We start from the raw sequence: 26,788 nt of genomic DNA on the forward strand, positions 1-26,788 counted from the left end.
TATTGGATAAATACTGGACTCCTTCAGTTTACAGAATAAGGAGCTGATATTTATAAAGTTTTTTGAATGCCACATGGTGAGGACTGACTAGTACGGCCAGTGGCAGAATTAATACTTTAGAGACATGTGCTCTTTCTAATTATCAGCATAAAATGGTTGTTTGATTCCCAATATACTTGGCAAGTTGGAATTGAAATTCTTAATTTCCAAGTGATATGTATGTCACAATAGTGAAAGTATTTCTCTATGTTGTTTCTGATAAGTTGGAGGGGGAGCCTGTATCAGTTGAACATAAATATTTTCTACTTGTAATGATAAGTTCCACTTTTATGTTTACTGTGTTTCAGGCTAAACATCATCATAGTCAGTTCTTAAATCAGAGGTAGATAGTGGATCCCCATTATACAGATGAGAACACTGAGGTTTAGTGAAGTAAAATAACCTGTCATAGTCAAGAAACTAGAAGACTAGAACTGAGACTCAAACTCATATTCTATTCTCTCTAAGACTTATGTTCTTAATTACTCCTAAATCTTTTAGGGAGCTCCTCTAACGTTCCTGTGTTTCCTAAGGCAGTCAAGAGGAAAATTGACTAACAGTTTAAGATGTTAAGCCTGTTAGTATTAAGCATATAAAAGGCATTTAGGTAAGTTTTTTTTTTTTTTTTTTAAAGTAACTGAGGGTTTTTCCTAACAGTAATGTTTTCTTAATCTACACTGGAGCAATCAAGCAAATATTACATAAAGACTGAGCAACAGAGGATGACTTGATGACAGATTTCCTCTTTTCAGGGAAAAGATGGTGGCATTTCTGTTAAGTCGGAGATTTTGTGTCTGCAGCAGCAAAAGAAAGATGTCTGTGCTGATAGGTAGTCTAGGAAAAGTTTCCCTTTTCCCACTGCCTGATCCAGTCTCTGATTTATAGCAGTTCTCTCTCTGCATTGTCCCTCCTGTCTGCCCCTACGTCCTTGAGGTCAGGGGCTGTGTCTTCACATTGGATGCTTAGGACCTGGCTCAGTGCTGGCTTGTGGAGGTATTTGTATATTTGCATGAATTGGTAAAAATATCTTTGGAAATTCTCTGGAGGCTATTTGATCATCAGCTTCAACAGATGTAAAATCCCTCGACTATCAAGCTATCATCTTCCTGAGATTAAATAGGACACAGTTTTACACAGACTCTCTAGAAATGGAAGTCAAATTAGGTAAAGAGTGATGATGCGTGGGGACAGGGCATACGTCACAAGGGTAGTGAGAGGGGAAAGGATTGGTCTAACTGTCTCTGTTCTTCCCTGATCAGATCCTGCATACTTTGTGTAGCATGATAGTGCAGTTAGAGCTTAGATTTAGTTTGTTAGACTTGGGTTCAAATTTTGACTATACACTTGATACTGAGTGACTTTTAAAAATTATTTAACTTCTTTGAGTCTTTATGCATCTGGGAGGTGGGTGTATTACGAACTATAATGTGGGATTGGTATGAAGAAAGTACTTGGAATAGTGCATGGAACATAGGTTTTCAGTGTTGTTCCCTTTTCTATGCAAAATATATGTTATCCCCTCACTTTGAGATCTAAGACAGAGTGTATATTCTAAACTTACAATGTGTGTGTGTGTGTGTGTGTGCACACCCGTGCATGTGTGCACATCAGAGAGAACAACTGAATTTCATGTAAAACTCTGGGGTCAGTCTTACATGAATATTAGGAATATGTTTAAAAGCTGACAGTGAAAGTCGCTCCGTCGTGTCCAACTCTTTGCAAGCCCGTGGACTATATAGTCCATGGAATTCTCTAGGCCAGAACACTGAGGTGGATAGCCTTTCCCTTCTCCAGGGTATCTTCCCAACCCAGGGATTGAACCGGGGTCTCCTGCATTGCAGGTGAATTGTTTACCAACTAAGCTATAAGGGAAGCCCTAAGAATATATGTTAATATACTTTAATTTAGAGATGAGTTGAAAGAATATTTTTATTTTTGGTCTTATTGTCACCGTTTTGGTAATTAGTCCTAGAAATAGAGTTTGATTATAAGACTTAAACTTATATATTTCTTATGTTTTATCGTACACCTGCTTCAAGCCTTCTTTTTTTTTTGTAGGTCTTTGTTGGTTATCCATTTTATTTTATTTTATTTTTTAGTTGTAAAGCAGTTTAATATTTTTAAAGGATACATTTTGACAGAAAAACACGATTCAAATTCCATTAAATATTCCATGAATGAATGAAAATTTGCATTTGTCAAACAAAAATTTTGCATCTCATCACGTGTACTGTTTCCCTCTTGTCAGTTTTATTTTTTTTAATTTTTTAGAATTTATTCATTTTAGTTGGAGGCTAATTACTTTACAATATTGTAGTGGTTTTGCCATACATTGACATGAATCAGCCACGGGTGTACATGTGTTCCCTATCCTGAACCCCCCTCCCACCTCCCTCCCCATCCCATCCCTCAGGGTCATCCCAGTGCACCAGCCCTGAGCACTCTGTCACATGCATCAAAGATGGACTGGTGATCCGTTTCACATATGCTAATATACATGTTTCAATGCCATTCTCCCAAATCATCCGACCCTCGCCCTCTCCCACAGAGTTCAAAAGACTGTTCTGTACATCTGTGTGTCTTTTGCTGTCTCACATATAGGGTTATCGTTACTATCTTTCTATATTCCGTATATATGCGTTAGTATGCTGTATTGATGTTTCTCTTTCTGGCTTACTTCACTCTGTATAATAGGCTCCAGTTCCATCCACTTCATTAAAATTGATTCAAATCCATTCTTTTAAATGGCTGAGTAATATTCCATTGTGTATATGTACCACAGCTTTCTTATCCATTTGTCTGCTGATGGACATCTAGGCTGCTTCCATGTCCTGGCTATTATAAACAGTGCTGCGATGAACATCGGGGTTCACGTGTCTCTTTGAATTCTGGTTTTCTCGGTGTGTATGCCCAGCAGTGGGATTGCTGGGTCACATGGCAGTTCTATTTCCAGTTTTTTAAGGAATCTCCACACTGTTCTCCATAGTGGCTGTACTAGTTTGCATTCCCACCAACAGTGTAAGAGAGTTCCCTCTTCTCCACACCCTCTCCAGCATTTATTGCTTGTAGACTTTTGGATAGCAGCCATTCTGACTGGCATGAAATGGTACCTCATTGTGGTTTTGATTTGCATTTCTCTGATAATGAGTGATGTTGAGCATCTTTTCATGTGTTTGTTAGCCATCTGTATGTCTTCTTTAGAGAAATGTCTGTTTAGTTCTTTGGCCCATTTTTGGATTGGGTCATTTATTTTTCTGGAATTGAGCTTCAAGAGTTCCTTGTATATTTTTGAGATTAATTCTTTGTCCATTGCTTCATTTGCTATTATTTTCTCCCATTCTGAAGGCTGTCTTTTCACCTTGCTTATAGTTTCCTTCATTGTGCAAAAGCTTTTAAGTTTAATTAGGTCCCATTTGTTTATTTTTGCTTTTATTTCCATTACTCTGGGAGCTGGGTCATAGAGGATCCTGTTGTGATTTATGTCGGAGAGTGTTTTGCCTGTGTTTTCCTCTAGGAGTTTTATAGTTTCTGGTCTTACATTTAGATCTTTAACCCATTTTGAATTTATTTTTGTGTATGGTGTTAGAAAGTGTTCTAGTTTCATTCTTTTACAAGTGGTTGACCAGTTTTCCCGGCACCACTTGTTAAAGAGATTGTCTTTCCTCCATTGTATGTTCTTGCCTCCTTTGTCAAAGATAAGGTGTCCATAGGTGCGTGGATTTATCTCTGGGCTTTCTATTTTGTTCCATTTATCTATATTTATGTCTTTGTGCCAGTACCATGCTGTCTTGATGACTGTAGCTTTGTAGTAGAGCCTGAAGTCAGGCAGGTTGATTCCTCAAGTTCCACTCTTCTTTCTCAAGATTGCTTTGGCTATTCGAGGCTTTTTGTATTTCCATACAAATTGTGAAATTATTTGTTCTAGTTCTGTGAAAAATACCATTGGTAGCTTGATACGGATTGCATTGAATCTATAGATTGCTTTCGGTAGTATACTCATTTTCACTATATTGATTCTTCCGATCCATGAACATGGTATATTTCTCCATCTATTTGTGTCCTCTTTGATTTCTTTCAGTGTTTTTTAGTTTTTTATATATAGGTCTTTTGTTTCTTTAGGTAGATATACTCCTAAGTATTTTATTCTTTTCATTGCAATGGTGAATGGAATTGTATCCTTAATTTCTCTTTCTGTTTTCTCATTGTTAGTGTATAGGAATGCAAGGGATTTCTGTGTGTTAATTTTATATCCTGAAACTTTACTATATTCATTGATTAGCTCTAGTAATTTTCTTGTGGCGTCTTTAGGGTTTTCTGTAGAGAAGATCTTGTCATCTGCAAACAGTGAGAGTTTTACTTCTTCTTTTCCAATCTGGATAAAAATTTCTTTTTCTGCTCTGATTGCTGTGGCCAAAACTTCCAAAACTATGTTGAATAGTAGTGGTGAAAGTGGGCACCCTTGCCTTGTTCCTGACTTTAGGGGAAATGCTTTCAATTTTTCACCATTGAGGATAATGGTTGCTGTGGGTTTGTCATATATAGCTTTTATTATGTTGAAGTATGTTCCTTCTATTCCTTCTTTCTGGAGGGTTTTTATCATAAATCGATGTTGAATTTTGTCAAAGGCTTTCTCTGCATCTATTGAGATAATCACATGGTTTTTATCTTTCAATTTGTTAATGTGGTGTATTACATTGATTGATTTGTGGATATTGAAGAATTCTTGCATCCTTTTGATAAAACCCACTTGGTCATGATGTATGATCTTTTTAATATATTGTTGGATTCTGTTTGCTAGAATTTTGTTAAGGATTTTTGCATCTATGTTCATCAGTGATATTGGCCTGTAGTTTTCTTTTTTTGTGGCATCTTTGTCTGGTTTTGGTATTAGGATGATGGTGGCCTCATAGAATGAGTTTGGAAGTTTACCTTCCTCTGCAATTTTCTGGAAGAGTTTGAGTAGGATAGGTGTTAGCTCTTCTCTAAATTTTTGGTAGAATTCAGCTGTGAAGCCGCCTGGTCCTGGGCTTTGCTTCAAGCCTTCTTGATGTCCTGAAGAATTCATTTTGAAATCTTCTACTTGCCCTTCGCGCTCCTGCACCATCTGACTTCAGTGTTTCTGCTCACATTTTTCCTCACTGTTTCTCTAATTGAATTATGCTGGTGTCCTCAGTGTCCCCCTCAAAGAGCTAAGTTCAACTCGACCTTCTTAGCCTTCTCCACATGCTCCTCAAATGTCCCCTGCCCCAAGTTATGCACCTACTACAGGGTTTCTATTATTCTTTCTTCCCTTAGGGAAACCTTCCAACTTCCTTACTCAAAGTTATCTTGCTTCTCTGAGCTAAAGAACTCCTAAAAAGCTCCTAAAGTTTCTATTGGTGGGGACAATGTCATAAGTGAGATTGTACATGAAAATAAATGTTGAAAGTATGCAAAGTCAGTTTCTTTTAGTTTAGAACTAGAAACCCACCTTATCTTTAAGGACAAATTAGTTCCCAACTGCCAAATGTTTAATTTCTTTAGAATATATTAAGAATTAATTAGGTATTGAATCTTGAATAGATGAGTTAATCATTTAGTGGAGACCTTTATTTCATTGCTGTTTCACCCTCTTTTTCTTTCTTTTAAGCTGATCTTTTTTGGCTTGAGTAACCAGATGGTGGTAGCTTTCAAGGAAGAGAACACTATAGCATTCAAGCACCTCTTCCTAAAAGGATATATAGACAGAATGGATGACACATATGCAGTGTATACACAAAGAGATGTGTACGATCAGATCGTCTTTGCAGTGAACCAGGTAAGTCAGGCACATGTATTCTTTACTTGGGAGAAAGATTAAACTGGAGAATTGTTAGCAATGTGCAAAATAGAAGCTGACATTCAGGTGTACAAGGGTGAGCATTTTTTAATGAAATTATAAATGTCATGTATGAAACCATTAATTTTTGTAACTTTGCCAACAAACTTTTACAACACTATAAGTTGAGAAGAGCTTTTGTTTAGTAACAGAGAGACAGTAACTTTAAAGACTTAATTAAAAGAGTCACATCTAGGGCTTGGCATAAGAACCTCAAAGATTTAAAATTATTAACCATGACCTTGGTTGTAAGTAGTCATTAAGTTTTCAGAGATAATATGTTCAGGGACCCTTAAAAATAATGAGATCATTAACCTTGCAGAATGTGTAGAGTAACCAAGACCTGAAATTCATTTAAAAAATAAGAAAGGCCTTTATGTCACATACGCAATGGTTTTATTGTAACATTGGTTAACTGCCTCAAAAAGGAAGCTTGTTTTTAATACATGTGGGTCAAATTTCTACTCTGAGTTTCTAATCAGTTTGGTTTTGCTACAAACAAACAGTACTTTCTCAAGTCTGAAAATCTCCTATTTTGTAGGAATCTTGGGGAGCTTTCTTGAAGTCAGCATTTCCAACCTGAGTTAGTACTGCAGACAACATTTCTGCAGTACTAACTGCAGTATATATAAAAATTATAACTCTTCTTCAAAAATTGTTACAGTATAATTAGGGCTTTTCATTTTCCCAGAGACAAACTATGGCATAAAATACATATTTGTGATACTGGGGCTTTCTGATAGCATTCAGATTACAAAAATTGTCCAGAAATCTATAATAATGGAAGTAAGCTACATGCGTTGTTAAATAGAATAATGTCCTACAGTTTGTAAGGTCAAATAGTAGTAAAATTCTGGAGATATTGAGATCCTTGTTTTAAGATTACTAAGTTTACCTAAATTACTCTGAAGCAAATTAGTTTGTTTTTGACAGGAGGGGTGGGTAAAGGCAAGAGATAAACAGTTCAATAAATTCTTCCTAAAACATTTTTACCTTCATTATTAAGGTTAAAAGCAGTCTTAGAGATATAGTATTTGGCATTCAGGCAGTTCTGTTTATCAGATTTCTTTGTTCTTTATAGAATTGCATGTAGGTAGATTCCTTGTGTTAGCAAATAGGTAGATACTATTTAGGGTAATGTTTACCTTGGGCAAGTGACCCTACCGTCTTCCGAGCACTATCACGCATTTTAAACTGAAGGTAAAAAAAGTATCTTAATCACAATATTAGTGAATAAAGTTTTTGTGGTTAATAAGGTCAATTATTCTACATGATTCCAGAGAAGTGAATAGGGAAACCGTGGACTGATATGAAAGAAACATCTTTGTCTGCTGTAAGGAAATACCTTGATAGTTGAGGTGATAGTCACCAAGAACTGACAGGTAAGACAGTAGGTTCTCAGCCCTTAGAGTTATTTCCATGACTAGTTTTCCTGAAGAGTGGAGCCCTAAAATGTCATCTAACTAAATCATCTCTAGGGCTTATCCTGATTTAACACTGGTTGTAATAGCATCACTCTTGTTTAGTATGTTTATTTATGTATTGGAATGTCAAAGACCTATTTTAATACTATATCCTGGCTTTTATCAGTCATGTTTGGGTTGTCTTTACTGGGTTCCTTCTTTCAGCTGCCTCTTAACTTAGGGCAGTCCTCAAAGGTCTGTCCTTTTCCTGCAGAATTTCCGCCACTGTCACCCATCACCAAGACAGATGTTTCCAAAACAGTTGCTCACACTGTTGTGTGAAGAGAGCTCACAAGCACCTCAGAATCACTCTGTTCAAAGCAGATGCATATTCTCTTCCCACCTACTTCTCAGAGCTGTTTCTCTTTCTGATCAGGTGCTTAGATTTAAAGGTCTCAGGATCTTGGAACCACTTACTTTTTTGCACCTCAAACACAGGCTATAAATCCCTACTTCTAGTTGGTTACCCGCTTTCCCCTCCCACCTGTCCTACCACTTCTTGGCAGTTTATTCTGAATGATTCACCTGAAATCATAGATTTGACTGCATGATTTTGACTCCTCATTTTATAAGTGTTTAGTGCCGCATATTAATATATTTATTCCCTGAAGATGGAGGTACATACCAGGCACTCAAATGTTTGTGAATGAATGAATGAGCTCAAAAGATTCATGTGTTCAGATCAGGTAATCACAGGGAGACCACCAAAAAATGCATCTGTAATCAAGGAACAAGCTGTTTAATCTGTTTTACTTTGGGTGCCACATTTCTCAGGTAAGGATTTTTATATATTTTTATATAGTCTCCCAAAGGATGCTCTAGGACCCATGAATCTGTGTGAAAAACTAGTTCTTTCAAGGTGTAGCTGCAGAGGCAAGTGGGGACAGATGCCAGCCTCATTAGAGCCCGACAGAAGTCATAGCCACTTAGGTGCCCCATTAGTCAGTCCTACAAGGTCACCTGCCTTTCAGTGGTAGTCCTATACCACCTTCCGCTCCCAGACTCTTCTGACTCAGGCTCCAGATTGGCCCTTTAGCTGGCCACAGTTCTGCTACTTGCCCCTGACCATTGTTGACTGGAAAAAAAAAAGCATAACCTAAAAGTTGAGAATTATGTTTTATTCAAAGACATCACCGAGGACTGTAGCCCAGGAAGGCAGCCTCTCAGATAGCTCTGAGAGACTAGTCCAAAGAGGGATTTGCAGAAAACAAAATAAAAACCATGTAGTGGAACATCAAAAGATCACTGCTAATCTCAAAAAAACAGATATCTCAAGCTAATGATTTTCTGGGAAGATGAATCTGGCCTAATGGCAGTTATTCCTTTGATATACATCTTAACCATCCAGGGCGAGTATCCTGTTTTTCTCCATCCTGCGTTCCCCTCAGGGCATACCCTCAGCACCACTACAGTGGCTGAAGGCTTGATGGCTGGCAACACTTGTTTACGGGAATAACAGGCAACACTCTTTGTCCACACCATCCAGCTCTGCAGGTGCTCAGACCTCACGTGCTAAGTCACTTCAGTCATGTCCACCTCTTTGTAACCCTGTGGACTGTAGCCCACCAGGCTCCTCTGTCCTTGGGATTCTCTAGGCAAGAATCCTGGAGTGGGTTTCCACTTCCTTCTCCAGGGGATCTTCCCAACCTAGGGATCGAACCTAAGTCTCTTACATTGGCAGGCAGGTTCTTTACTGCTAGCGCCTGGGACGCCCTCAGACTCCACAAGGAGCCTTATTAAGACAGCAAGGAAGTCTGGCTGTAGAATCACTTATAAAAATAGCACGTACCTGAAGGCCTACAGCTTGGATCTTTTGTGTTTCAAGATCGTATAAGGTTTTAGACGCAAGTTTCTATGATAGGTTCAGATCTTTAAGTAATTCCTGTCTGGACTGCTTCACAGGGAGTGGGCACTCAGAAAGGCTACAGGGGCCCATACAGGTGTGACCCCTGCCTGCCTTTCTGGCTTTACCTCCTGTTACATAGTTCACATTTCAGGCATATTGGTCTCCGTGGTACCTTAACACATTCAATATCTTTTACTTCTTTTTTCATTTAATGTATTGTATTCCTCTTACTCCCCCATGCCTCAATATAAAACTACCAATTGGACTCTGAGTAGCTTTAGAAAGACTTAAGGCACTTATTTCCTTGTGTGGGAAATATCTCAAAACTAAATATGTCTAGCATTATACCATTTCCTCTAGATGTAGGACATAATAGTATTTAATGATGTATACAGCTTAATTATATTACTGTAGATTTCTGGCACATTTTCCCAGTCCCAGTGCTAGCAGAAATGTTGGTGCCGTAACAAATCCTATCCTAGCAGTTTACCATCTTACTCTATGTAGATGAGCTCTAGTGGATGAAGATCCTCTATCATATTATAGTAGTTTTTCACCTCCCCATTAACTTGACAAATATTTGAGCATGTACTCTGTGTACTCTCACCTGAAAGCTGGGTTTGCCTCTTGGTGGGTGTCGAGCCAAAAGAACCAACCAGGCTAAAAATCAGAAGGAAGGATTCATTACTTGCAGCAAATAAGGAGAACACCAGGGATCTTTCTCAAAGCAGTGTCTCCTGGAACAGTAAAATTGGGAAACTTTTAAGCTAAGGGCACCTGCATATTTATGAAGGGGCTTGAGCAGTCGACAGAGTCCAAGTTTTAGTTGACTGAAGTCAGAAAAGGTTAAGTGTTATGGGCTAATCTTTACCACTGAAACAGAACTGGGAATCTTTACAATGGACATGTTGTCTATGCTATTGTTACTTCTCTTGTCTGATAACAGTCATTTGTTTATACATTCGTTTGTTCCCTTAATATTACTAATTACTGAGACCTGTTTAAGGACCAGCATTTGATCCAAAAAGACTGAGGCCAAAAATGGCTTCTCTTATGACAAAGTCACACATATTCTCTTTCTCCAGGGACCCACCCCCTTCCCATCCTGTCTGCTTACAATATGGTTCTAAGTGCTGATGTTAGTGCAGTGGGCTTGATAAATTCCTTGCCCTGTGGAACTTAGATTCCAATGGAAGAGATGGATTTTAAACAAATTTAGCAAAATAAGTTGATTTCCAACAGTGATGACTGCTATGAAAAAAAAATTAGGTGGCATAAAACGTAAACAGTGGTCTCAAGATGGTCAGAAAAGGCCTTTCTGGGGACTTGAAGTCTGAGGAAGAATATTTCAGGCTGAAGGAGTGGCAACAGCAAAGGCCCTGGAGGCTGGAAAACATTTAGTATGTTTAAGGCAAGCGTGCAAAGGAGTGAGGGAAGAGCCAGAGGTAGGGCTTTCCAAGCCCTGGAAAAGAGCTTTTAAGTTTATCCTGAGACACAGGAAATCATGGGAGGACTTTCAGCAGGGGAATATTGCTTAAAAGTAACGAAGCTGTATTCTTGCAAAGATAAAGATTAAAAAAAAATTATCTTTAGACAAAGTTTTGCTGATTAGTCTGGAACAGTTTTATCCCACTTCCTATATTATAGTAAAGCAGAACTCTTGACTATAGAAAATAGTTCAAAGATAAATAAAGTTTGTACTCACATTAAATGTAAAAGTCACTTCCTAAACATAGTTCTTTAAAGGAGGAAAGAACTTAAAATGTTATTTAAGGTTAAATTCAGCCTTTAATTTTGCAGATAAGAAAGCAGAGGCTGATAAAGTTTGTGACTTGCTCACAATAACAGAAATGAGACTTGAACCCAAAACTCTTAATTCACAAGTGCTCTTTGCCCTCTGCCATCCCAGTGCACAATAGCATGTCAGTTACTTTCCCGTCTCCACCTGGACGGGAGGTGGGAACCTACCGTTTCAAAGGCAGGGAGGGAGGGGAATCATGGCTTCACTTCTGCCTGGCTGGGTGCTCTCATCTTCTGTTTCTCTTTTTGGTTGAAGTACTTGAAGCTGTGCAACATCTCAGTTGGGAATCATGCATTCGAGAACAAGGGCACGGAGCAGTCGGCCATGGCAGTCTGTTGGCACTTCTACAAGCAAGGAAACATCTGTCCTGGAAATGATACCTTTGACATTGACCCAGAAATTGAAACTGGTGATATTCTTCTATAAGCTAGAACTTCCATTTTTAACTCCTTGATTTAAAGTCAGTAATTTCATCTCTGAAAATATTGATTTGGCCTGGGCTATTAGGTCATAGTAAGAACCGTATCAGTTATGCCAGGTACTTCACTATACCTCATGATTCTTAAACAAATCAACAAACAAAAAATCAACAAGACAAGTTTAGTATTGTCTTCATTTTACAGAAGACTAAAATGTGGCTCAGAAGGTTTAGTAATCTGCTCAAGGTGGACCTAGTAAGAGATAGTGCTGAAATTTGACCCAGGCTGTGCTCTTAGCCATTTTATTCCACAACCTCTCTTCTGGATAAGCCAGTTCGATAGATATATACTGCCCTTATAAAACAAATGTTTGCAAATTCTTGAGTATATAGTATATAAAACTTTCTCCCCTCAATAGTACTTCACTATTCAGTATCTTTGGGAGTAAGTTGAGGAGTAATGAGATTCCCTCGTAGCTCAGTCGGTCAGAGATATGCCTGCAGTTCAGGAGACCTGGGTTCAGTTCCTAGGTTAGGAAGATCCCCTGGAGAAAGAAATGGCAACCCACTCCAGTATTCTTGCCTGGGAAATCCCATGAACAGAGGAGCCTGGCAGGCTACAGTCCATGGAGTCGCAGTCAGACACAACTTAGCAACTAAACCACCACCAGTGAGAACCAGAATTTAGAATAGCATAGCTTATTCCTATTAGCAAGTTCTATTTACAATTTGTACCTAAAACATTAGCTTAGGTCATTGAGTTAAAAAGTAAGTACTTTTAGCAGTAGCTGCTGGGACTTTTTCTTTGAGAAAAATAATAAAGGAAGTCAAAACCTCCTAAGATGCTGTCTTCCTTTTTTTTTTTTAAAGTGTTTATTGAGGGAAAATTGTCAACACATAATATTTTTAAAAAATAGATACTTTAAACATAGAAAATTTTATCTTAGACACTCTAGATGCTTCAAATGTATGCATAGGATACAAAAAGGGAGAGGGGCCTCGAAATTTAGGCTGAAAAAGACAGGAAGATGGCCTTCTATACAAGATTAGTGAAATAGAGTTCAGATATTTCTCTACCTCCATCCACTCAAGAAATGTTATAGTCACATCTTACAAACAAATAAAAGTCATTGTAACCATGTGGTATGGATGTTTAGATTTAAAAATCTTAATTCACAAAAATACCAGAATCTGAATATCCAGTTTTCATCATATGATCCTTTCAGGATGCAGTTTTCTATGTTTATTTCAGGTGCTATATTATGTTTTGTTCCTTTCTATGGCAGAATGTTTATTTGTGGAACCAAATGAACTTTTTCACATTGGAACACTAGAAGAAAATAAACTCAACTTAACACTGGACTTTCACAGGTGAGGGAAGCAGGTGGGAGTGTAACTCCTGTTTGTGTGTACATGTTTTCACTGCACTAAAGTCTCCTGTTTTCCAGACTCATAACAGTGGAGCTGCAGTTTAAACTGAAGGCCATTAACCTGCAGACTATTCGTCATCATGAGCTCCCGGACTGTTATGACTTTACTCTGACTGTAAGTGTGGGCTGGGCTAATTTGATTCTTGTCTGGAGAAAAATGGTTTTATCTAGTTATGTGTTCCATCTACTTGTGTTGAGGGTTGATCAAATGTATAGGATGTTCTTGTCCTAATTGGATATGCACAGAGGAGACATTGGTTCAGCTAGCTCTGTTAGTCCTTTCTTAACTGCATTTTCACTTTCTGAGGTTTTAGTTATCATGGTCAACCTCTGTCTGAAAATATTAAGTGGAAAATTCCAGAAATAAACCAGTCATGTATTTTAAATTGCATGTCATTCTGAGTAGCATAATGAAAACTTTCTGACCCTCCTCAGTATGAATCATCCTTTGGTCCAGTGTATACCATCCGTTAGTCACTCACTAACCCTCTCAGTTATCTACACATCACAGTACTTACGTTCAAATAAGCTTTATTTTACTTAAGAATGGCCCCAAAGCTGGTGATTCCAATATGCCAAAGGATTTCTTTAGGTGAAAAACTGAAAGCTCTTAACTTAAGACAGAAAACCAATTGTATGTTGAGATTGCTTAAGCTACAAGAAGAAGAAATCTATAGGTGACATTGTGAAGAAGGAAAAAGAAATCCATGCTAGTTTTACTGTTACAGCTCAAACTGCAAAAATTATGGCCACAGTGTGATAAGTGTGTAGTTAAGATGGGAAAAGGCATTTAATTTGTACAAGATACTTAGAGAGACCACATTCACGTAACTTTTATTATAGTATATGTTATAATTTTCCTATTTTAATATTGTTGTTTAATCGCTAAGTTGTGTCTCTTTTGTGACCCCATGGACTGTAAACTGCTCTGTCCATGGATTTCCCAGGCAAGAATACTGGAGTGGGTTACCATTTCCTCCTCCAGGGGATCTTCCCAACCCAGGGATCGAACCTGCGCCTCCTGCATTGCATGTGGATTCTTTACCACTGTGCCACCAGGGAAGCCCATTTTTTTAATTATTAGTTATTGTTTTTACTCTCCTGTGCCTAATTTATAAACTTAATCAAAGGTGTGTATGTATAGGAAAAAAATATTATATATGAAGTTTGGTATTATCTGTGATTTCAGGCATCCACTGGGGATCTTGGATAAAGGGGAGGGACTCTTGTACCCACTTGTTTAGTTGTTAATCATCGGTCTTTTATACCTCAGTGTAAGTTCTCTGAGGGCAGGGACCTTGTCTTGTTCACTGCTGAGTCTTCAGGACCGAGAACAGCACCTGGAAAATACAAAAAGAACAGAGCTTTGTAGGTTTGTGTAGTTAGCGCTCAGCAGTCGGTGGCAGTCTGTTTAAGGTCATTGCCAAGGGTTCTTGTTGCTGAGTTTCCTCACTGAGGATATTTGCAGCCTATGGAAATTATTGCTCACAGTGCCTCCTGCATGCTGCCTCTGAAAGTTCTGGTTAGTTTCCTCTTGTCTGTATTCCAGTTGCAGATGGAGCTTTGATGCTCTCTGTGGAGCACAAGATGCCTCTCATGCTGGTTCATCACCTCACAAAGATCAGAGTCAGTAATGCAGTGCTGAGAGGCATATGCAGGACAGCATTTGATAGAGGCTTGCCATTCATGTGGTCCAGATTTCTAGTACTACAGTAGTAGCTTGTATCAAAAGGTATGTCCACGATACTCAACTAATTGGCTGTTAGAAATCAAGTTTTCAGAAATTGAGATTAGAAATATTTTAGGATGTAGTATAATATAATAATTATGCATGTTGTTTAATAAGAAAAAGCACTAATTCTGTAAGACTATATTTGGGCTACACATTTTGATCCTAACAGTAACCAGCAAGTTGTGAATTTTCAAAATTACATGATTTTTTAAAAATTGAGCTGTTATCCACAGTCTTCTCTCTGTCTGTCTGTCTGTCTGCCTCTCTCTTATAGAGAAATGATACTTTTTAAAAGTCTTATAATCTTTTAAGGCTTTGGTCAACTGAGACCTTCTTCATGGACCTCTTTGTGATTCCTCAGTTAGAAATACATTCTGTGCTCTGAAGCCCTAGATTTTGTTTTTGTTTTGTATTGTATGTCTTACCGCCTTCTCCTTTAAGTTTTCTAGATGTTTATCATCAGCTCCAACAGAATGAAAGTTCCCTGAAGGCAGGAACTGTTTTATCTTTTCATCTCTCAGAAAATATAGGTGTTCAAAAAAACAAACAAAAAGAGAAAATATAGTAGGTGACTCAGATATTTGTTGAATGAGCAAGCAAAACACTAGTGAAATGTAGATCTTTTCCCATGACACACTACAATGTAAAAGCATCCTGGCCTTTAGCCACATGCAGATGTTATATTTTTGCCATTCTTGGAGAATTATCCCCAGCTATGTCTGTTCATTGTGTATTTAGCAGTACATCTCATAGAACTGTGGTGGAAACTACACCCTATCAGGTAATTTGATAATAAAAGCCATTAGTGCGATTTTTGCCGTAAATAAACATGAACTGGGGCAGTATATGCCTGATATAAAATACAAGGACTTTGGAGTCAGACAAATCTAGATTTTAATGTTAGCTTACCAGTTAGTAGCTATATAATTTTAGGCAAATTATTTAATTGGTGTGAGCCTCAGTTTTCTCATTTGTAAAACCAAATTAATGCCACCTACCTGACAAAATTGTTGTCAAGATAAAATATAGCACATGTGAAGGACCTACCAAATTATCTGGTATGTGGTAGATGTTTGATTCAACAGCTTTTTATTAAGGTTATTTCGTGTGTGCCCAGTTGGGTTCATAATATAAAAGTAGTGCATTAGCATTCATTCATAGTAGTTTGATAAATTCTTGCAACTTGTATTTTGAAGCTCTTTATTAAGTGTATAGACATCTAGGGTTTTTTGTGTTCACTTGAACTGACTTTTTTTATCATTGTGAAATGGCACTTTTTAACCCTTATCATATTCTTTGCTCTAAAATTTACTTTGATGTTAATATAACCATTCCAACTCTCTTATAACTAGTGTTAGCATGGCATATCTTTTTTCATCCTTTTAAATTATTTGTATCTTATATTTAAAGTAGGTTTCTTGTTATGCAGCATATAGTTGAGTCTTGCTTTTTTAATCCAACCTAACAATCTCTACCTTTTAATTAAGGTGCTTATATCATTTAAATTGCATGAAATTATTAATATGGTTTCTTTCTTTTTCTGCCTTCTTTTGGATTAACTGAATGTTTTTTAGGTTTCCAGTCTATCTCATATGTTAGCTTATTAGCTGTAAATCTTTGTTGTGTTATCTTGTGGTTTATAGTACACATATTTAACTTATTACAGCCTACTTTCAAGTGATGGTGTACCAGTACATGTATAACATAAAAACCACCTGTCATGGTTTTCTTTCTGTGTAAAGGGCTTCCTTTAATATTTCTTATGATGCAAATCTGCTGGTAATAAGTTCTTTCAGCTTCTATATGTCTGAAAAAATATTTCACCTTCGTTTTTTGAAGGTACTTTCATGAGGTATAGACTTCTAGCCTGGCTGTTTTTACCTGGAACTTTAAAGATTTTGTTCTTTTGTTTATATTGTTTCTGATGAGAAATCTGCTGTCTTCTTCATCTTTGTTCTACTGTATGGGATATATTTCCCCCTCTCTGGATGCTTTTAAAATTTTTCTCTTCATCTCTGATTTCAATGGTTTGATTCTGATATACCTTTTTGTAGTTTTCTTCATGTTTCTTGTATTTGGAGTTCATTGAATATCTTGGATCTGTGGGTTTATAGTTTTTATTATGTTTAACATTTACTCAGTGTTATTTCTTCAAATATTTTTCTATCTCTTTCCCCCTACTTTTCAGAGATTCCAATAATATGTATATTTGGGCACTTGAAGTTGTCCTCTTTTATTTAATTTTCTAGTATTTTCTCTGTGCTTCACTTTGAATAGTTTAATTGCTGTGACTTCAAATCACTTATTTTTTTCCTATATTATCTAATCTATTGTTAATTACACTCAGTATTTTTTCTTTTTCATTTAAAGAATTCAGTTTCTTCTAAACCTTGCTTAGATGTGATTGACATTAAGTCAGACTTTATTGGATATTTAATGAGCACCTATTATTTGTAAGACCCGAGGGCTCTTTGTGTGGGCAAAGCATGGTTTATTCTTGGCAGAGATTTCTGACTCATTCAAATAGTACTGAGCATCTTCCTTGTGTGAGGCTGGATCTCAGCAATGATAAAGATGGGCATACATTATCCTTGGTTGCTTGTCATGGAAAGAAACTTATAGTCTAACATGAGGGGAAACAGGGTAACTAGACTTACTAAGTGTATTTGTAATCTTTTGTCTGAAGTGGTATCTGATTACCCCGCATGAAGATTTTCAATTAAACTTGTCTAAAAGAATCAGCCTGCAATGCAGGAGACCCAAGTTCAATCCGTGGGTCTGGAAGATCTCATGGAGAAGGGAATGGCAACCCACTCCAGAATTCTTGGCTAGAGAATTCTATGGACAGAGGAGCCTGACAGGCTACAGTCGATGGGGTCACAAAGAGTCAGACACAACTGAATGACTAACACAACAAATGGCAGACTTGAAAAGAACTTTCCTTTTACTTTATTACTTGAAAGAAGAGGCACCAAAAATGAAAACAAAACCCCTAAACCAGACTAATTTCCTTAGTTTGCCTTTCAGGTGTTTGCAAGAAGGTGGGGGGGAGCTTGAAGGGGAAGACAGTGGAAGAGCTATGAAAGGTGTTCTGGCGTGGCTTTGTCCTACTGGTGCCTGGTGTCCCAAAACAGTTATCATTGAAGCCAGACATACTGTTGGTTCCCTGTGACCACATCCTTTGTAATATTGTACATACGGTTCCAGAGTGACAAAGAAAACTAATCTTAGAAGGAAAATTGAAAAAGCTCCGCCTAAAATGTTTCAAGACAGAAATAATGAGCATCTGTGTTAGTAAGAACAACATTAAAAATCTATCCCTAGCCAAGGCTCTGCTGGAAGAAGGGGGGAAACGTGCTTGTGCTTGCTCAGGAGGACATCTAGAGGTGCTTAGAATGAGAGGAGGGGGAAGCTCTCTTGTTTTACAAGTGGTTCAGGGCTTGAATACTATCCTAGAAACTTAGGATTTTTAGCGACTGAACATTCTTTATGGAAGATCTAACTCAACTTTCTCAGCTCACAGAGAAATAAAGGGAACTTCCTGAGGTTGAAACGGAGTTAGCATCAGGTGAGAGTTGAGGGTCTGGGTTTCCTGTAACTTTGGGAGAATTGTTTCCTAATTAATGCATAGCGGCACCTTGGCTCTAAAAGTAGTAGGTATGTTTTTGACCCTTTTCCTGTTCTTCACAGATAACTTTTGACAACAAAGCCCACAGTGGAAGAATTAAGATAAGTTTAGATAATGACATCTCCATCAGAGAATGTAAAGACTGGCATGTATCTGGATCAAGTAAGTAATGAATTTTACTAGTTTTCAAAATGGTTATTAAATAATATTAAATGGTTATTAAAATTACTGGTCCCAAAGATATGTGGAACATCAAATGAAAGAATTGAATCATGTCCAAGTCACTAATTCATTTTAGTTATCTAATGTTCCAAGTAATTCATAAGTTATTAGTAATTTAAATGGTTTTTCTTGCCTTTTCCATGAGCCTTCACTGCCTAGTCCTTACTAAAAAAAAGTGCTTATAATTCCCCCAACAACAACAGAAAAAATCACATCTACTCAAACAAGTATTTGTTGAGTGTTTATTTGCATAAGTACTTTGAGCTGCACTTTCCTTACTTCAGTGTTTTAAAATATCTTTGAGGTAGGTAGCATCCCTATTTTTATAGATGAAGAAACTAAGGCTCAGAAGTGAATTTTGGTGTCTTTGGTCATATATCCAGGGAGAAGTCAGGTAGGATTTGACCCTGAAATATCCCACACATTATAATTATCTTCTATCCAGGTCAAAAAGTAGATGAAATAAGGACAGAGTACAGTCCTAGAAATATGGACACAAACTCAAGTATAAACTGAGTATCGCTGAGAATTTTGGAGCTGAACTAGACAAAACCGACTGGAAAGAATTGATCTCATTTCCTAGTTCCTTGAAATGGTGTGTAATAGTGTGTTGTGCTTGACTTTAATGATTATGTCCTAGGGTCTTGGATTCTAGTGAGCAGAAGCACCATTCCAAGTACCTGCTAAGATGCAGTTTTCCCAGCTTCACACAAGACAGTCAGTAGGTCTGGCGATGAGTCCCAGGAATGTGCAGTGAGTCCTTATTCAGACCATACTTTGATAATAATTACTTTAGGGTTCCCTACTAATGGATTCACAAAGTTCAGAAATAGTAATGAGATAGCATGAATAAATGAAATAAAATGTCTTCATTTTAGTATTCTTTTCACTAATAGGTGACTTCAAATAATATGAAGATCTGGACTTAGAAACTTCAATTATAAAATTTCAATCACAAAATTGTTTATTTGAAGCACAAGCCTGTTTAGTCATCTGTAAACATCTTAATGCTTCACACACTTGGGAACAGGGAAAATGAGAGCATATGAAGGTGCCTGGCGCATAAGCTTTCTCTCAAATGTTTGTTTCTTGGATTTTAAGTTTTTCTGAAGTAGATTTAGCCCCATATAACATTTAGATGCCTCTTGACAAAATTATGGGTTGCTTCATTACAAAATAGTCTTGAGTTCTTTCCATCAGCAGAGAGCAGCCCAACTTGCTAAGTAAGACAAGCTCTGTAAGAGCATGTGACAGCCACCCTCTGCTCTTCACCTAGCTTTGCTTCTGCTGGGAGGACTGATTCCCAGAATCTCTGTGTGGGTGGCTCTGCCTTGTCATTCAAGTCTCAGCTAAAAGCCACTGCCTCTGGTGAGGCCTTCCTTCACTGTGCGGTACAAATGAGCCTTTCTTCTCCACATTCCCTCTCCCAAAGCTCCCTCAGCAGTGGTGCTCAAATTTTAGCGTTACTTGGAGAGCTTAGGAAAGCAGTTTCTGATTTACGAGGGTTAGGGTAAGGCAGGAGGATGTTCATTTCTAACAAGTTCCAAAGAGATGCCAAGAACCACTAACAGAGTAACGGATGTTGGAGACAAACTGCAAAGGTTTGAACACTGACTCTGCACTTACTGGCCATGGAATCTTAGGCAAGTTCTGTGACCCCTCTGGGCTTCAGTTTTCTCACCTGCAAAGTGGGGATAATCACACCTACCTCGTGGGGTTACTGTGAGGTGCAAATGAGTTAAATCTTCAAAAATGCTTGAAACTGTGCCAGGTAGGAAATACACTTATTAGCTGTTTGGATTTACTTTCTTCCTATACTCCTATCCGGAAGTATTTTGTTCATTTACTTGTTTACTTTTTTCTCTTATCTCACGGGAGTAGAAGTTCCACAAGGTCAGGGACTATCTGTCTTGTTCACCATTGTATTCTCAGCATGTGAAAAGACACCTGATGCTTAATGAGTATTTTATACCTAGATAAGTATGTTTAAATAGGATATGCAGGAACCTTAACTGTATTAAGAACAAAAGATGACAGGTGATGGTTAAAGATCTTTGATACATGGTTTTGAGGACTTTTAAACTTGTTTAAATACTAACAGAAGAATCTGTATCAGAGCTTTTTCTGTTTGTTATCTTTGTGGAAAGAATACTTGAATTTTTAAAATTATTCTAAGCATGAGTGTGAAGAAGGATCCATATAAAACTTGAAAATGTTTCTGAAGGATGGAAAAAAAAAACTTGACACATTATGTTTTTAGTCAAGTGATTTAACATGAACATGTCAATTCTTCCTAGAATAATCTATAAATTCAGCATGATTCCCCTTAAAATTAACAGTAAGATTTTTATTGGAATTTGACATTTTGGTCCTGAAGAAATATGGGAAAAGCACAAGCAAGACTAGCCAGCAGAAATTCTAGGAAAGTAATGAGACGTATTTTTCTTAGTCATTAAAACACACAAAAAAGTTGGAAGGGGAAGATATGGTACTTGAATGCATTCAACAGCCATTTGGTACATGATAAAATGGCATTTCACATCATTTGCTCCTATTATTGGTAAAAATTAATGAATACTGGTGTCCCATGATGAAGAAGATGTGGTGATGTGTGTAGGTATGTAAACTGGCATGATATTTTTGGAGAGCTATTTCTTAGATCTATTTTTAGAAAGATGCATATGCTTTAGCCCAACAATTCCATGTTTGGATATTCATCCACCTAAAGAATCACTTGAACCTGGGCACAAAGAGGACCTGGAGAATGGATTGTAGTAGTGAAAACCAGATTACAGCCTGAACATCCTTACAAATAAAGTATTGTAAATCTGTACTGAAATAACGCAATGCAGCTGTTAAAATAAATGAGGCTAAAAATGGGGGAAAAAAGAAGTAGAAGTAAAGTCACCACATTGATGTTCCACTACATAAGGAGGTAACCTTCTTTCCTCTAGTTCAGAAGAACACTCATTACATGATGATCTTTGATGTCTTCATTATTCTGACATGCTTGGCTTCGTTAATCCTGTGTGTTCGATCTGTGGTGAGAGGACTTCAGCTTCAGCAGGTAGGAGTCACTGCTTTCTAGGAATGCATTGGTCATTTTGATTGACAGAGAAATTCACCATGCCTCCCCTTTTTTCCCTAAAGGAATTTGTCAATTTTTTCCTTCTCCATTATAAGAAGGAAGTTTCTGTTTCTGATCGAATGGAATTTGTCAATGGATGGTACATTATGATTATTATTAGTGACATATTGACCATCATTGGATCAATTCTGAAAATGGAAATTCAAGCTAAGGTAAATTTTTTTCCTATTTATGTCATTGTTAGTATCAGATTTGCCTTAACTGTCATTTGTTTTTCCAAAATGTAAGGATTCACAGAGTACAAGATTTTTTTCAAACATTGTATTGAGTAAACCTGAAATAACAGTAATTTGTAAGAATCTAGTCCGGAAATATTTTAGGCTGTTTTTCAAAGTGTGACTTACAGTCCTCTGAATCGGGGTCATTTGGGTATCTGATAAAATATCCCACGTTTGACCTACTGAATGTGAACTCTGGGGTTGGGGCCTATGAATTCTTGCACACACTGAGAGTCATACACACACCAAGATAACTAAGGTAAAAGATTTTTTTTGTTGTTACAAGGAATGCCAGAATCTTCAATAGAAAGAGTTGGACTGTGGGTAGGAGATGGGGAGTGAGGCTAAAGTACTATTGTTCGAGTCCTTGCAGTTGTTCCTTTGTCCATTCAGATTGAGAATATTCCCATTTTCTTACTGTTACCATTGATGCCAGCTTGTATATCAACCCTCCCCCAAAGCAAAAAAAAAACCTAATACTGTTCAAAGTAATCTTGTTCAGATTTATGTTTTTCTATCCTCGACTGCAATTAAGGATAAGTATGAACCACAGCCTGTTTTGGTTCAGATTCCTGGGCAGAGATCTCAAATGCAATAGCTCAGATATGATAAGAGCTCATTTCTCCCTCATGTACTTGTCAGAGTGGGTTTTCCAGCCTGGCAAGTCACTCAGCTCTACACAGTCATTCAGGAATCTAAGTTTCTCCCATCTTTTTCTCTGATGACCATTGAAGGCTCACCCAGACTGCATGATTGATGGTGGATTGTCTCATAAACAGGTTGCAGCCCATGGAAAGGAAAACCTGGTATGGTAGGTAGTAGGTCTCTTACAGCCTTATGCCTTGGCTCAGAATGGCAGCCTTCATTCTGTCCAGTCCTGCTGGAGAAAATTTAGTCACATCTGACTGCAAGGGAGCTGGGGGAGATAGCCCCTGCATGTACTTCAGAAAGAGAGAGTTTAGAAGCTATGGAGCAGCTGTCACTATATGCCTGTGTAATATATATCATTGAAATAGATATTTAACTTTAGGGAACAAATAAAGAGAAGTAGGGGGAGATTTGCAGCAAATCTTCATTTTTTACTAATCTCACCTACCATTAACTTCAGTGAGCCTTAATGGTGTCCAACAGTCTTTCTACATTTTTCTAGACCATGCATTCCCCCTGCCTCCTAGCCGAACATTTCATATTTTTTCTCGCTTGAAACTTCTAATACCTCTTTTCCACCCTTTCTTTCAGCTGATGACCTCACTTCCTGTTTCACAAAATAATAAACAGAATTGAAATTCTACAAATTCCCACTGCATTTATCTACCCATCAGCATCAATGCCCGTACACTTTGCGTTTTCTCTTACTGTGGATATAACATTTAGGTTACTATCCAGGGCCAACTCCTCCACGAGCCTGTCAGATGCTGTCCCTGCTTGCTTGTTCCAGAGCATGGCTCTAGCTATTCTTACTCTATGTCTTATGCATCCTTAATTTCCTGTTCTCTACCATGGCATTTCCATGAGCATGGTTTTTTTTTTTTTCTTTCTAAAAAGACAAAATCTCAACCTATTCTCTCTCCAGCTACTTCCCCATTTCTCTGCTTTCCTTTACGTAGCAAAAGACCTCAAAAGAGTATTTAATACTGTTTCTGACTCTCTTCATCCCGTTCTCTCTTGTATCTGTTCTAATCAGGCTGCACAGAAAGTGTATTTTCCAATGACCTGTAACTGTTGCTGTGTTTAACATTCAGTTATTTATCCTCATTTTGACCCATTAGCAGCTTTTTAACACTGCAAGCACTTTCTTTGTTGATGAGCTTTTTCACTGGCTGTCACTTACCTAATTTTTCTCCTGAATCATGGCTGGTCTTCACTTCCCTTTGCTTGTTCCCTCTCACTTCACCAAGCTATTTAAGTAACAGAGCTTCAGGGCACCATGCTTAGACGCCTCGTTTTTCTGCCATTGTTTTGTGATCTTATCCTGTCCTATTGCCTAAAATAGTACCTGTTTTCCAATGATTTTCAAATCTGTTTCTCCAGTTTGGAATTATTCCCTGAACTCCAGTCTCAAATATCCAACTGATTCTTCCACATCTTCACTTGAATGTCTACTCAACTTCACAAATTTAACATACCTAAAACAATCATCGTCTCAATGGCCGTGAGTTTGCGCAAACTCCGGGAGTTGATGATGGACAGGGAAGCCTGGCTTGCTGCAGTCCATGGGGTCTCAAAGAGTTGGACATGACTGAGTGACAGAACAACAAAACAACTCCACTTCTGTTCAAAACTCACTTCTCTGTGGCCTTTCAGATTTCAGTTAATGGCAGCTCTTTTCAGTTGTTCAAGGAAAAAAACCATAGATTCATCCTTGACTCCTCTTTCACTAATTCCTTCTCCTCCATATCTCATCCAAGAGAAAATCCTATTTGTCTGCCTTCAGAAATCACCTCATCATCTCCACCATTCCCAGCCTGGTCCAAAGCACCATCAGCTCTCATCTGCATTATTGCAGTAGCCATCTCTCTTCCAACAGTCTGCTCTCAACTGTAGAGCCAACATTGGATTACAGCACTCCTATTCAGAGCTCTCAATCTCCCCCATCTATTCAGAGTAAAAGGCAAAGTTGTTAAAATATACTTGTGAAACTCTAAACTACCTGCTGCCTCACCTCGGTGACTCCTTACTCTCTCCCCTATTGTTCTCTAGCCAGACCCACTATCTTGCCAGACAGCCTCCTGCTTTTGGGCCTCTGCAGATACTGGTCCCTCTGCCTGGAAAGCTCTTCCTCTAGATTCTTGCTTGGTTTGGTCCCTCACTCCCTTCATGACTTTGCTCAAATGCCACCTTTTCAGTGAGACCTTCCCTGATCACCCTTTCGAAATGCAGTACACAGCCATCCTTTGTCCCCTCCCCTGAATTTTCTCCTCACCACTTACCATCAGCTCATGTATGAAGGGTTTCGCTAATTAATTTCTATCATCTCTACACACACTAGAATGTAAATCTCATGAGGGCAGGGAATTTTGTCTGTTCACGACTTTGTCCTTAGCACCTAGAATGGTGCCCAACTCTTTGCTACTCAATAAATAATTTTTGCCCCAATGAATTTCTGCTATATAACTGATAATTTTTTTCCACTGTGTTTTAGAGTCTAACAAGTTATGATGTCTGTAGCATACTTCTTGGGACCTCTACCATGCTTGTGTGGCTTGGAGTTATCCGGTACTTTGGTTTTTTTCAGAAATACAATGTAAGGAATTCTACAGATCTCCAAGCTGTTGGTATTTCTCTTTCAAAGTTACTGCACTGCTTTGTTTGAAGGACAAAGGGATTCTAATGACCTCTTTTACTCTCCCAGCTCCTCATTCTCACCCTCCAGGCGGCACTGCCCAGTGTCATCAGGTTCTGCTGCTGTGCAGCCATGATTTATTTAGGCTATTGCTTCTGTGGATGGATTGTGCTGGGGCCTTATCATGATAAGGTACTGATAAACAACTTTCTCTGTTGCTATTAAGCTCTCAGGGTAGTACCAGTGGCTTGTTATTCTTTTAAAATAAGCTTCTTTTACTTTGTGACTCAGCCTTAAAATGTTGAAGGTAGTGTGTCTGTTGCCATGTTTTTAAACTGGTGAGGTAAGACTAGGTGGCACTAGTGGTAAAGAACCCGCCTACTAATGCAAGACATGTAAAAGATGTGGGTTCAATCCCTGGGTCGGGAAGATCCCCTGGTGGAGGGCAGGGCAACCCACTCCAGTATTCTTGCCTGGAGAATTCCATGGACAGAGGAGCTTGGCGGGCTTTAGTCCTTAGGGTCTCAAAGAGTTGGACACTACTGAAGCGACTGAGCACACACACAAGGTAAGACTAACTTGAGAGGATGGGTGATTCACTTGGTTGCCTCAGCTCCTTTTGTGAACTGTGTCAGATAGTTAAGTCCTTCTTACCATCAGTGAAGCCAGGTTTGACCCATCAATATATATTGATGGGCTATTTAGGTAATTTTTATTGAAATTTGACTTTATTTTTAAAAGTAGTATAGGGAGAAACTTGTAGAAATATTTGAAAATTTTGTTTACTAGAGTTATAGTCTTGACTATAATACCATCATCTTAAATGGAATGAACTTTAGAACAGAAGCATAAGCATTCATGTTTGAGACCTGAATTCTCTACAGAAGCATTTCAAGGATCTCTTTTTACAGAAAAGTAAAGGAGAGGGTAAGGCTTGACTCAGAGGAGCTGGTCTGTACCTTCAGTGTTTTTCTTCTTCAGTTCAGGCTCCTCCTATGAAGAGGAACATCAAGAAGGAGCTCCTTGTTCCAAGAAAAACAGTAGACATGTACATACTATGTAGATCACAAAACAAATGTGTATAGGAATGACTTTTCCTGGTTGTCTCCATTGTGTACATGTTATTAAACTTTTGTTTGATTTTCTCTTGTTTTAAAAAAAAAAATGCCTGTGGTCACCCGAGGGTATTTGTTTGAAAGCGTAACTTGGGATATCTAGTTCCACTATTTTTATTATGGAGTCATGATCAAAGTCTCCAGTGGGAGGGAACATGAAATAAAATGAATTTTTTTTTTGCAGTTCCGTTCTCTGAATATGGTCTCTGAGTGTCTTTTCTCGCTGATAAATGGAGATGATATGTTTGCCACATTTGCGAAAATGCAGCAAAAAAGTTACCTGGTCTGGCTATTTAGCAGAATTTACCTCTACTCATTCATCAGCCTTTTTATATACATGATTTTAAGTCTTTTCATTGCACTGATCACCGATACATATGAAACAATTAAGGTAGGTTCATCAAGAACTGCGAGGAGTGACATTTTCCTAGAACTTGTAGAGAGTCAATAAAATACAGTACCTAACGGGGAGGAGATCAATGGAATGGTAATTTCTTCAGAGTAGAGAAAAAGGACTTCAATTTTAGATCCCAAGAAACAGAATTTCTAGAATGTTGAAAGTTTTGTCTTTGAGTAACTGTGTGTTTT

The 26,788-nt window shown here is 38.0% G+C and overlaps 1 protein-coding gene and 1 long non-coding RNA gene across 8 annotated transcripts in view; one reads left to right on the plus strand and one right to left on the minus strand.

The window, feature by feature from the left end:
- Positions 1-26,788, plus strand: part of MCOLN3 (mucolipin TRP cation channel 3) — a 37,233-nt gene that overhangs the window by 7,291 nt on the left and 3,154 nt on the right. For 2 of the 7 annotated variants that reach the window (XM_081490057.1, XM_081490058.1), the window contains exons 3-13: positions 541-646; positions 5,669-5,836; positions 11,262-11,415; positions 12,711-12,795; positions 12,873-12,969; positions 18,277-18,376; positions 21,391-21,503; positions 21,587-21,736; positions 24,945-25,046; positions 25,155-25,277; positions 26,385-26,591. In XM_081490057.1, the coding sequence (XP_081346183.1) occupies positions 5,696-5,836; positions 11,262-11,415; positions 12,711-12,795; positions 12,873-12,969; positions 18,277-18,376; positions 21,391-21,503; positions 21,587-21,736; positions 24,945-25,046; positions 25,155-25,277; positions 26,385-26,591 (1,272 nt within the window). In that variant the 5' untranslated portion in view covers positions 541-646; positions 5,669-5,695. Of the gene's footprint in view, positions 1-540; positions 647-5,668; positions 5,837-11,261; positions 11,416-12,710; positions 12,796-12,872; positions 12,970-18,276; positions 18,377-21,390; positions 21,504-21,586; positions 21,737-22,536; positions 22,614-24,944; positions 25,047-25,154; positions 25,278-26,384; positions 26,592-26,788 lie in introns of all 7 variants that reach the window. The other 5 variants (XM_081490053.1, XM_081490054.1, XM_081490055.1 and 2 more) reach the window with 3 other exon arrangements.
- LOC145506137 (uncharacterized) lies at positions 6,270-12,103 on the minus strand. The gene is made up of 3 exons (XR_014053570.1): positions 12,008-12,103; positions 11,174-11,350; positions 6,270-9,942 (listed from the first exon to the last, which is right to left on the minus strand). It is a non-coding gene; the product is annotated as an uncharacterized LOC145506137 (long non-coding RNA).

Source organism: Giraffa tippelskirchi, chromosome 5 (genome assembly GCF_054371585.1).
Source record: "Giraffa tippelskirchi isolate mGirTip1 chromosome 5, T2T-mGirTip1v1.2.pri, whole genome shotgun sequence".
NCBI lineage: Eukaryota > Metazoa > Chordata > Mammalia > Artiodactyla > Giraffidae > Giraffa > Giraffa tippelskirchi.